General features: G+C 50.8%; 2 protein-coding genes across 3 annotated transcripts; both read right to left on the reverse strand.

Annotated features, from left to right (window-relative positions):
• Positions 1-1,180: 1,180 nt before the first annotated feature.
• On the reverse strand, positions 1,181-3,795 carry LOC136457943 (uncharacterized). 2 transcript variants are annotated; one of them, XM_066457965.1, is made up of 3 exons: positions 3,028-3,795; positions 1,384-2,773; positions 1,181-1,303 (listed from the first exon to the last, which is right to left on the reverse strand). In XM_066457965.1, exon 2 carries the CDS (start codon positions 1,889-1,891, stop codon positions 1,385-1,387), a length of 507 nt encoding a protein of 168 aa, XP_066314062.1. In that variant the 5' UTR covers positions 1,892-2,773; positions 3,028-3,795; the 3' UTR covers positions 1,181-1,303; position 1,384. The 2 variants fall into 2 exon arrangements, with proteins under 2 accessions (XP_066314062.1, XP_066314063.1); XM_066457966.1 differs by having other exon boundaries at positions 1,290-2,773.
• Positions 3,796-3,920: 125 nt separating this feature from the next.
• LOC136457944 (nodulin-related protein 2-like) lies at positions 3,921-4,716 on the reverse strand. Its single transcript, XM_066457967.1, has one exon. It carries the CDS (start codon positions 4,662-4,664, stop codon positions 4,164-4,166), a length of 501 nt encoding a protein of 166 aa, XP_066314064.1. The 5' UTR covers positions 4,665-4,716; the 3' UTR covers positions 3,921-4,163.
• Positions 4,717-12,403: the final 7,687 nt, after the last annotated feature.

Raw genomic sequence — 12,403 nt, forward strand, 5'->3', positions numbered from 1 at the left:
AAAATGTAAAACTTGGCAAGAAAGATACAAGCATTGTTGCTGATCGTTTTGGACTCCACATTCGAACTGTACAGTGCTTATGGAAGCGAGGTAAAGACCAACTTGCCAATGACATTCCGGTTGTGGTTGCTAGTCAAAAGAGGGGTAGATGTGGTCGCAAGGCAATCCCTCTAGACTTGGAACAATTGCGTAGCATTCCACTCAAACAAAGAATGACCGTAGAAGATATGTCTAGCAAACTTGGTATAAGCAAGTCTATGATTCAAAGGTATTTAAAAAAGGGGTTGCTTAGGCGCCACTCTAGTAGCATCAAACCGTACCTCACTGATACAAACAAGATGACTAGGTTGAAGTGGTGTGTTGATATGGTTAAGCAAGGTTTGGTTGGTGATCCAAGGTTTAAGGATTTTTTTGACTATGTGTTCATTGATGAAAAATGATTCTACTTATCTCAAAAATCTGAGAAATATTATTTGCTACCCGAGGAAGATGACCCTCATCGCACTTGTAAGAACAAGAACTACATCCCTAGGCTCATGTTCTTGTGTGTTTGTGCTCGGCCAAGGTTTAGGAATGGAGAGTGTGTTTTTGATGGCAAAATAGGTTGTTTTCCCTTGGTAACTTATGAACTGGCTGTTAGAAGAAGTCAAAACTGTCTTCGTGGAGAACTAGTGATCAAGCCAATTACTTCAATCACAAGAGATGTGATTAGCGATTTCATGTTAAACAAAGTGTTGCCCTGCCATTAGAGCCAAATGGCCTAGAGAAGATGTGAGCAAGCCGATATTCATTCAACAAGATAATGCCCCTTCACATTTAAAATTGGATGATCCTGAGTTTTGTGAGGCTGCTAAGCAAGAAGGCTACGACATAAGACTCATTTGTCAACCACCCAATTCTCCGGATTTTAACATTTTGGACTTGGGTTTTTTTCGGGCTATTCAAGCAATTCAATACAAGAAAGATGCAAAAACAATAGAAAATCTAGTTCCAGCCATCCAACAGGTAAAAAGATCAATTGTTCACATGTTGCAATGTTTATTTAACATGAAAATGTGCTCATTCATTGATTTTCTTCAACACATGTTATATAGGCATTCATGGAGTACTCCCCATGGAAAACAAATAGGATATTTGTAACACTTCGAAAGTGTTTTGAAGGAAGCCATGAAGGTTAAAGGGTGCAACAAATTCAAGATACCTCACATGCACAAGGACAAACTAGAGAGGCAAGATAGGCTGCCACTACAAATTGGATGTGAACTTTCATTGCTTGCTGAAGCCATTGCTACTGTCCCTGAAACTTAGAATGATCAAGTTAGTTTATGCAGATTAGAACATTCAAGTATGGAGATGCATGTATCTTAGGTTAAATCATTGTACCTTAATGATCTTTGTTTGCCACTGAGTGAATGTGCTCGTCCAACTTCTTGATAACTTCCTCGGGCAAAATAATGGTCTCACCATCCATTTGAAGTTTGTGCACATTAGGAATGTAGATCTCACACTCAAACTTCACCTGGTCATGCAACATCTGTGCTGATAGGTCATAGTCTTCGTGCATGAGTCCACAACGTGCACACCTACGAGCATTGCGTCGTGCATGGAAGCAAGCTTCTGAGAAGACGCCGCCGGCGTGCAACGTGCCGCAACGAGCACACTGCCTGCCCTCGATGGAGTCTGGCACCTCGACGATGGAGACTGGCACCTCCTGCGGCGCCTCGCCGGAAGCCGACACCTCTACGTAGATGGAGTCCTCGACGGCAGGCTGCACCTCCACGATGGAGTCCAGCACGTAGACGGAAGCCGACAGCGCCTCGATAGAGTCCTCGACGGAGAGCAGCGAATCGATGGAGTCCTTGACGGAGAGCAGCGCCTCGACGTCGTCCATGGCTCGACGGAGTCCTCGACGAAGAGCGGCGAGATGATGCTATAGATGAAGGCGCGCGGCGAGGCTAGCGGTAGATGAAGGGGCGTGGCATTTAAGGGAGGCGTGCGAACGGGCGTCGAGTAATACGAAGCGGCCATGATTACTGCCGCTGTGCACGCTCGCGGAACGATAAACATGCACGGAATGATGGACTCCGTGATTAATGCAGGGGCAAACATGTCCATAACCACGACCGCGCGGCCAAGACGACAAACTTTGCGAAATCGGTGGTGTGAGCTAGGATGACTTCCTTTGTAGGTATGGAGGGAGTACATGATTTGTAGAGACCCTTGCGTAGGGGCGGTTGGGCAAACCGCCCCTACAGAGCCTCTAGAGCCGCCCCTACAAATCTTATTCTACGTAGTGCTTTTCATGATTGAGAAAAAAAAGGAAGGGCTAGCGCCTGGACGTCCGGCCGCAAGACTCATACCGACGCTGCTCCTGCACCTGCACCCGCATCGCATCCCACACCCCCTTGCACCTGCATCACATCCCATCCATGCCCCCTGCGTCCCCTCGTCCCATCCCACGCCACCTGCATCCCGCGTCCCATCCCACGCCAGCCCCTACGTCCGAACATAGCAAGCTCGACAACCCCCACTCTAAGACCAACGCCGAGGTGAGATGGAAGGAAGGGGAGGGAGAGGAGAGGAGAGGCACGCCGCGCGAGGTAGGAGCCGAAGCCCTGCGGTACATAGGCCACTGTTCCGCCAGGTACCGACAGTCACTGCAACATGTGCAACACCCGATCTATTTTTGAAGCATCTAGAGGCGACACTTGCAACATACGTCTGAAGAAGATGAAACATTTGAAACATGCATCTGAAACACTTGCAAAAATACCTGAAAACACATGAAAAGTCATTGTAAAACATACGCAATATCTAGATAAAACACTTGCAACACACGTGTGAAATATATGCAACATCAAATAAACACACTTGCAACATACGTCTGAAAAAATAGATTAAACATTGGAAACAGAAGCTTTCAACATATGCAACATCCAGATCTACTTTTGCAACATCCATATGAAACTTTTGCAACATACCATATGAAACATATGAAACACTTGAAATATAAGGCTTGCAACATACGTTTTTCACCCTTCTTCGATATGTGCGGCGCGGGCTGGGGAACGGCCAGTTCCAGACAGCTGGAGGCCGAGGATGGTGGTGTGGCCTGTCAGTGGCTAGCTGCACCTGCGCCTGCGCGACGGTCCTCTCTACTGGCCGCCTGGCCTGGACGCTGCGGAGGACAGGCATGGGGCCAGCGTGGGATGGAGGCGCCGCAGGGGATGGGGTGCACCGCGGGGGATGGCGGCGGCGGCGTGCCGGAGTGGGCCACGGCACGAGATGGAGGCGCCACGGCGGAGCGGGGCGAGTGGACGGCCGAACAACGGACGAGCATGGAGTGGGAGACGAGCGCAGAGTGAGGAGATCCGTTTTTTCGGGTTGGGATAGACGGACGCCCAAGTGTGAGCATTTTGGGAAAATAGCTATTTGGCATACCGAGAAAGCCCGACATCCGCGCCCCGACTCGCTGACACGCCCAACTACCCAAGTCCACAGTCCGGCTTCCTGACCGCCGCAATGTCCGAGGCCCCATGCTCGGCCCCGACAACTCTGCATCTCTTATATGAATTCCAACTTTCAAATTTATAACATCAATCCTTACTTAATGAAAGTTTGTGTTTATGGGATGAGATGAGTCCTTCATGAAAAGAATAGGTAATATAGTTCACTCGATCCTCTTTGAGTGTGTTTTCACTTGGAAACATTAAGCAAAACTGTACATTACATCTTTTTTCATTTGCAATTCTTGTGAGGAGTCATACAAACTGTAACATTAGATTTGTATTGGATAGCTCAAGTTATTTTAATTTATGTTGATCGTCAAATACTTTTGCGTTGGACATTATATGAAGTACGGGATTTGATCAAAGCGGTACGGACACAAGGTTCCGCTGTTAAAAGTTGACAAACTAAAAGCAGTATGAATGTTTATACAACATAGTTTTTTAATTATATCAAAAGACAGGTCGAAAAGCACACTGCTACAACGTTCTCGGTTATTACACAGACAACTTGAAGAACACAAAGCGAAGGCAACATTTTTTTGGGGTGTGAAACGAAGGCAACATTATTTGAAGTTAATTACACAACAGACACAGCTACACGTTGGCCAGGCAAATCAAGAGCAGGGCGTGGATGGAGCTTTGATCGAGTTCCATCTACTTGAGGAAGCCCTGGGCCATCTTAAACAGCCCACCGGCGGCGCCGGCGGAGCTTTCCTCCCCGCCGCCGCCCTGCTTCTCCACGAGCTGCTCAGCGTCCTTCACGACGTCGCCGAGGCCAAACCCCTCCGACGACGACTTGCCGCCTTCCTCCGCTGCCGGCGCAGGCACCGCCGGCTCCTTGGGTGCCTCAGCCTCCGCCGGCGCCGGTGCCGCTGGCTTCCGAGGGGCCGCGTCGCCTGGCTGCTCGGCGCCGGCGCCGGCGTGTCCCGTGCTGAACTCCTTGAGGTATCCCTCGGCCTTCTCGATGTACTGCCCGGCCGGCTTGTCCTCGAACTTGCCGTACGTGGACGCCGCGTGCAGGATGTCAGCCGCCGCGCCGGCGACCTCCTTCTTGTCGACGTTCTCCGCGCTCTTCAGCTGGAACACCGACGCGGCGGCCTCCGCGACCAGCTTGCCGCTGGAGAAAAGGTTGCCGGAGTTGTTGCCCTCTGCCATTGGATAGCTTCTTTGCGGTGAGTCAGTGGCGCAGACAGTGAGGACGCCACTAGCTACCAGCTAGCTTTATAGGCGAAAGAGGGTTAGAGGAAGAGCTGGGCACTACAACGATCGAAAGCTACTTTTCTGGTTGGATTTGGATTTCTTTTTTTTTAGATTACAAGGGATTTGGATTTGATGGTTGAGAGACATGATATCTGCCGTTAGAAAACAATAAAGCTATGAATGAGATGTCGGCACTAAATGAAAGACGGCATTTTACGTGGTCCTTGTTTAGTGCCAAAGTCTGGGCAACAACTTGTTTGCGAAGATATCGGTTTTTGGAGCAATATGAGTGGATGCGATAGAATCAGTTCGTTGGAGATATTTTTGACGTGATGGCCTAGTGTAAATTTTGTCCAACCAAGTGGCCAACAGGGCAGACACTTGTCCCTCTCGCTCCGCGGAGTAGCGACAGCGCGAGTGAGAGTTTACTTGTTGGCGAGCAGGGCAAAGTATGGGCTGTTATCTTACGGACTGTCGGCAAGCCCAGACGACGGGTACGGGACTACGGGGTACAGGGTGAGTTCACGGATGTTCGTCTCTTCGTCTCGCGGTCAACGTGGCCATTCACCATCGGTCTATCACGGCCAGTTAGCTATCTACTTCTCCCCGAACAAAAAAAAGCTATCTACTTAAAATCTAGGAAAAAGCCTATTTTTGCTCCTCCAACTATGACTGCAGTTTTGTTCTAGCTCTCTAACTCCAAAACCAAACATGTGCAGTCCATCAACTCTTAAAACTGTTTAAAATTGGCCCCCGCGCCCGTTCGACCGTGGTTTCCGCATAGTAAACCCGCCACGACCCCGTTTGTCAGGCCTTTCTCTCTCACCGCCAGGTTGGGACCACCTGTCATCCCCCTCCCTCTCTTCACGGCGACGCTTGGCGTGGGAGAGAGCAAGAGCGGAGCGGTGAAACAGAGCAGGCGCGGCGACGGCGGCAAAGCAGAGAATAGAGGAGAGGAGGAAGAAGAAGAGGGAGCAGAGGAGGAGGTGGAGGCGCGGGACTCCGGCGAGCGGATGGACAACTCTCTTCACGGGCTCCGCCGGTTAGGCCTTTCCCCAACCTCCCATCTCACCCGCGCACCCCTCCTTCCTCGCCGACACATCCGCTCTACTCCTCCTCCGGTGCTCCTCGCCGACGCATCTGCTCGGCTCCTCCTCACCTCCCATCTCACCCGCATCTGCTCTGCTCCTCCTCCGGCGCGGCGGCCCGCATCTCCTCCTCCAATGGCCCACGGTGGGAGGAGCGGCGGCCTGCATCTGCTTGACCGCCGTGGCGGCAGGGCTCGTGTGGCGCGGCGCGGACCCCAGCAGAGCTCCTCCGTCATCCCCGCATGCTGGATGTCACGACCCTGGCCTCGTCTGGCATCTACGCCAGGCCATGCCCCTACGACCTCACCGGTGTGCACGACGGATACCGAGGCGTGTGCGCTTGCTGCCAGCCGCATGCTTCGCCGTCCTCGTGCAGTCAAACCTCGGAGCAGAGAAGCACCATCTTCGGAGTGGTGTCCTCGGAGCAGAGAAGCGCGACGGATTGTGCTCGCCATGCTTGCCCATCTCTGTGCTCGCCGTGCTCGGAGCAGTGCAGAGCAGTCCTTCTTCACCTCCGGCCGAGCTACGGCCAACAAATCTCTCTCTGCTTCACGCTAATACAAGCATCCCCAAATCTCTTTGCTTCAAGCTAATACAAGAAGCACGGCGGCGCACCACCAAATCTCTCTCTGCATCAGGAAATCGCTCGCCTTTCCTCTTCTTCAAGCTGGGCAACACTGAAGGGGCTGAGCACGCGGCGCTAAGCGCGGGCGAGCAAGGGACCTCTGGCCGCGAGCATGGCGAGCGCAGAGATGGGCGAGCACAATCCATGAAGAACTGCTCTGCTCTGCTATGAGCGCGGAGATGGGCGATCATGAAGAAGGATCCATGTCGAGCGCCGTTGCCGCCCAGCTCACGCCGGAGCCTGCTCCGCTGAGGCCCCAGGACCGCTAGCACAGTCGAGCAACTCGCCGCCGTAGCCATTGCCGTGGACGGTCACCACCACACCACCTCCACCAGTCCGCCGCAGCCATTGCCGCGGACAGTCACCACCGCACCATCCCTATCCCTCCACGACTCTCTCCGGTTCCATGCCCAGCTCACCGAGCAGGCTGCAGCGCACGCTCGGCACCCCTTCCCTCCCAGCGCGCATGCAAAGCAAAGCAAGCAGCAGCCAGCCGGAGCTCCGCCGTGCGCTTAGTCACGGTGTGGACTCCGCCGTGAGTTTTGGACACTGGCGTTGAGGCCTACGGGACACCTGGAGCCTCAATTGAAGGAAAGGAGTGCCTATTGGCTCTGCCTAGGTGCTCGCCATGTTGCAGCCATAGTTGCAGAGGCGGCGGCCGCACGTGCACTTGCAGAGCTTGGCTATAGCAGAGGCGGCCTTGGCATCGGCGGCGAGCCGGCGAACGCAAACAGCGTGCGGAGACCTGGACGTACAAGAAGACGCCAGCGAGCAGCGTGAGGAAGAATGCCCCAACAGCGGCAGCAACGGCAGCCTGAAGGTGTCCAGCGGTGGGGCTGCTGCACCTTCCATGGTGAAGCTCTAGCCCAGGACGTGGCCGCATGGGCGAGCAGTGAGCAGCGCACCGCGATGGCGCAGGTGAGTGGCGAGCGGGGTGTCGGCGCCGCGCGGGCGAGCAGGGAGCAGGGCACCACGGCGGCGCAGGCGAGCGGCGAGCCGGACGCAGGGCCCGCGCGGGCAAGCAGCGAGCCATGGCGCGAGTAGCAGCAGCAGCAGCCATGGCTAGCGCTGCCTGTGCTGGCTGCCGTGGTGGCAACGACGTGTGGTGGGGAGGTTGGGGAAAGGCCTGACAGGCGGGGCCCGTGAAGAGAGGGAGGGGGATGACAGGTGGTCCCAACCTTGCGGTGAGAGGGAAAGACCTGACAGGCGGGGTCGTGATGGGTTTACTGTGCAGAAACCACGGTCAAATGGGCGCAAGGGCCAATTTTAAACGGTTTTAAGAGTTGAGGGACTGCGTGTGTCTGGTTTTGAAGTTAGAGGGCTAGAACAACACTACAGCTATAGTTGGAGGGCTAAAAATGGACTTTTTCCTAAAATCTATCTAAATTATCCAATACATTTTAAAGAGCCAAAATTTCATTCTATTTGTAGCTCCACCGTACTTTACCACCTCCCTTAACTAATTCCATGAATATAGACATGGCACGGCTTTGACACAGATTTAAGGTAACCTAGATAGCTAGCAATTCTAATCAAATAGATGGGTCAGCCAAATAGAAATCCTAATTCAAATAGAAAATAATAAAAATATAAATTATACAAATCTTACCCTAACACTACTACACAAATAATTTTTGCGAGGCTGGTGCCTTTTAATTAACCAATGCGTTTGCAAAATCCAACCGCCTGGGTTAATGCCTGAGATTAACGGAGGCGGGCATTTTTATTAACCGAAGCGGTTACAATCAACCGCCTCGCAAAATAGATTTATGGAGGTAGTTAAAAAATAACCACCTCCTAAAATCTATTAACGGAGACAGGGCATCCAATAACGCTTCCATTTTCAGAGACGTGCCGAGGCCCAATAGGCGTGTTCAAGCATAAATAGGTAACTTAGGGTTTCATCCTCACCTCACCCTCTATCTGACTTCCTCCTCTCTCGAGCGCCCGAGAGCGACTTCTTCCTCTCCTCGCGACATCCCAGTGCCCAAATGCCCCCCTCCCTCTCCGTCACCCTCTCGTTCTCCCCTCCCCGAGCGGCGTCGCCATACCCTCTCCTTCTCCCCTCCCTGAGCAGCACCGCCACCCTCTCCTTCGCCCTCTCCCTCTTCCTCGCTCGGCTCTCTGGCGTGGTGGAGGCGGCGTGGCGGGCGTGGTGCCTCTAGCGGCGTCTCTTCCTATCTCTCTCCCAGCGTAGATCCAGCGGGGCGGGGAGGAGCTCTTCGGTGGTGGATCCGGTGAGCACGAGCCCACCAGCGGTGGATCCGACGGGGAGGAGCTCTCTAGTGGTGGATCCGGTGAGGACGAGTCTGTCGGTAGCGGATCCGACGAGGACGAGCCCGCCGATGGTGGATCTGGCGGGTAGGAGCCTGGTCGACCACCACGACGGCGAGCACGGGCCCGTCGTGGCTCCAGCGAGCGCACACGTGTGACACGGCGGTGTGGCCCCAGCGAGCGACGGCGGATCCAGGCCTGGTTTGGGCTATGGGCTTTTTTCTTTTTTTTTTAATTTTATTAACCGATGTGGGCATTTGAACCGCTTCGGAAAAGATCCATTTACAGTGACTTTTGGACCGTGGCGGTTGCGATGCCCGCCTCGGTTAATCATTTATGTCCGTCTCCATTAAGTTTTTAGTAGTAGTGTAATCTAACCCTAATAATATCAGTAATGCTCTGGTCAGGGCGTTCAATTGTCCGGACTGTCACTAGCCCAACGGCCCATCTGGCGTATCCTCTTGTCTAGTTGCCTCTAACCTTGTCCTGCTACTCCATTCTCTAGAAGGCTCTCCATCGTAGCACCGCAATCATGCTCCACCATGACTGTGCTCCCGCAGCGCCGCAACCGTGGGGTTCCTCGCCTGGTCACCGGCCTCACCTATGCCCCCGGAGTCTGTAATCCACAGTGCCCTAAGGCTAGCTGCCGTCGTATCGCGCCCCCTGACCGGTCCGTAACTGGTCCCTGCTCGGTCTACGCCAAGGCTGCGGTGTCCCTTGGCTAGTCTGCCTATGACGTGAAGCTCCATCGCCGGACTTGAAGAAATGGAGGGCGGCTGCGCGCTCTGGCCGTCACCCCATCGTGCCCCTTGGCCGATCCACAACTACCCCGTACTTGGTCCACTCCAAGACTACGATGTCCCTTGTTGGTCTACCAATGATGCAAAGCTCCCTCGCTAGGCTCAAAGAAACCAAGGGCAGCTCCGCTCCGCCCGCCGCGCTCGACGGCTGTCACACCCCCTGGCTGGTCACGCCGCGCCACCAATGGGCTCTATACTAATGAACTTCACACGCCAATGAGCTCTCGCAAGCAACAAAGAGATGTTGTACTAAAAGTGCATATTGCAAGCTTATATTTCAAATGTTTTAGAGGTATGTCGCAAGTGTTTCATACGGAATGTTGCAAAAGTAGATCGGGACGTTGCATCTGTCGCAATGGTTTGTACACGTATATTGTAAGCATTTGTTCCCAATATTTCATCTGTTTTCAGACATATGTTGCAAGTGTGTTTATTTGGATGTTGCAAATATTTCACACATATGTTGCAAGTGTTTTATCTGGATGTTGCGTATGTTTTGCAATGGGTTTGCAAGTGTTTTTCAGGTGTTTTTTTGCAAGTGTTCATCTATCTTTTTTGTATGTTGCAAGTGTTGCATCTGAATGTTTCAAAAGTAAATCCAGTGTTGCACATGTTGCTATGGCTATACCCACATGTTTCAAGTGTTTCAGATGTTTGTTTCAAGTGTTTCATTTGGATGTTTCAAAAGTAGATCTCAGGGAAGCACATGTTGTTGCTGCTAGTGCGCTATCGTAGGTCACCACGCGCACTTGCTGGTGGTGGTGCTGCTGCTTGCATGTGGGCGTGTGAAACGGAGCGGGCTCGCGGTGAACCTACACATGCTTGGGCCCACATGGCCTATGGAATAGGATAGGTGCTTCAGGCGTGGGTGCGGGAGCACCGTCCGACGCTAATGCCTCGGATCGAATGTCTAGGTGCTAGCAAGTCCAATTTTTTAATTATGGCTCATTTGGATGCTTCTGTTTGGATTGTGATACATGATTAATTATTCAAATTTTATTACATTCATATACTTTTGTTGACGTTAGATGCATATACTACTATGCCGTTTGGCAATGAACATAAATTAGCTGGCATCACAAGGGCAGAATTGCCATGTGTGTCCATCAATTAACTTTTGACATTTTTTCTAACTTATATTCTTATATATTTTCTCATGTAGTTGGATCTTTCAGGAACCATTTCTAAAGGTTATGGCTTTAAATTACTAATGTACTAAATTTAATTATATCTTTAATTTTTTCAAAGAAATAATATACCTTGTCTTTATCATACATTATTGTGATGGGTTGTCTTCATGTTGATGTAGCTTATGCCCATCAAGATTTCCAAGATTTGCGTTTGTGCTTTCTATAGAGAACAAAATAATAACACATAAAATTTGAGATATTGGATGCTTTTGGTGCTTGGATTAAATTTGGATCAAGAATGAGCATTATTTTGGACTAAGAATGCAGTGAGAAGTATTGTTCGAAGATTTAGGCAGGCCCAAATAAATCTGAAAGGTCCACTCACATATGTATGGTATGATAGGGGACTTTAGACCCATATTGCTACTCTAGGTGGAGTGAGGCCAACTTAAATAGTTGAGTTGTATCCAACTAGTTGAAGCTATGAGAAGAAGAAAAGGAAGAAACACGCGCGCTGCTCGCTTCGACTCTCTTTTGCTACTCAGTATTTTTGCATGCATGGAGAAAATTGCGCTGGCCTATTTTGGTAAGCAATTATTGCAATAATTAATGGTTATTGCACTAATTTCTCTGGTCGACTAAGGGCGAGTCAATCATCTTAATGATGTGATTGCGCACCTAATTACCCACCATAGCTACGACGCGTGTATATATTGGGATGAGACGTCATCCTCAGCATAGACAATTCATCTACTCCTCTTGCCATTGTGTTGCGCCACCACCGTCTTCCCCATCCCATCGCCGATGTGTCATTGGCGTCCGGGAGAGCAGGTCTCCGAAGCCTACATCACCTCTGTTACACCGTAAATCATTTAGATCGCAATGGAAATCAAATTCAGCTCAAAAACTTAGAAGTTTTCAAGTCTACCAACTGCTAGACATTGCTATGTTTAATAATTTATTATGAGAGATTGGGTTAAGGAGTGGTGTAGTATTATAGCTCGATTTGGTAGTCTCATGCGCCATCTTGAGCATGGTGAAGATGGTTTAGGTCCTAAAGCAACCGTTTGGTCGTGTTGAGCGCTTTAAAATTCATGCGCGTCACTGTCTCGGAATTGGTTGGCACCGGGTGCGTGGTCACCACGTGGACTTCCCCATGCCGCACACATGGTCATGCGTGCGCGTTGCTGCGCGCTGGCCTGTCGTGGCCATCTCTGGCCTGGCCATGGCTCGGCTACCGCTGGCCCCACCACGTGGAGCCGCTACCGCTGTCTCCTGCCCTGTCCCGCTGAAAAGCTCTAGTTTGGTTTTGGTTAATTGATGAAACCCTAAGTGCTAACCTAGTTTATCAAGATGATTATGAGATAGGTAGCACTACTCCAAGTGATAAAGCAATGGCAAAGATCATGACAATGATGATGGCATGGTGATGGTCAAATGCTTAAACTTGGAAAAGAAGAAAGAGAAAAACAAAAGGCTCAAGGTAAAGGTATAAAATGTAGGAGCCATTTTGTTTTAGTGATCAAGACACTTAGTGAGTGTGATCACATTTAGAATAGATAGCCATACTATTAAGTGGAGTGAAACTCGTATCGGAATGCGGTTATCAAAGTGCCACTAGATGCTCTAACTCATTGCATATGCATTTAGGATCTAGTGGAGTGCTAACACCCTTGATAATATTTGTGAAAATTCATCACTTTTGGGAAAATGAAATGTCTATTTTCTATTGCGCCGAATGCAAAATTCTTGGTGGTTGACACATTTGAGCAAGGGT

This window comes from Miscanthus floridulus, chromosome 6, assembly GCF_019320115.1.
Source record: "Miscanthus floridulus cultivar M001 chromosome 6, ASM1932011v1, whole genome shotgun sequence".
Classification (NCBI taxonomy): domain Eukaryota; kingdom Viridiplantae; phylum Streptophyta; class Magnoliopsida; order Poales; family Poaceae; genus Miscanthus; species Miscanthus floridulus.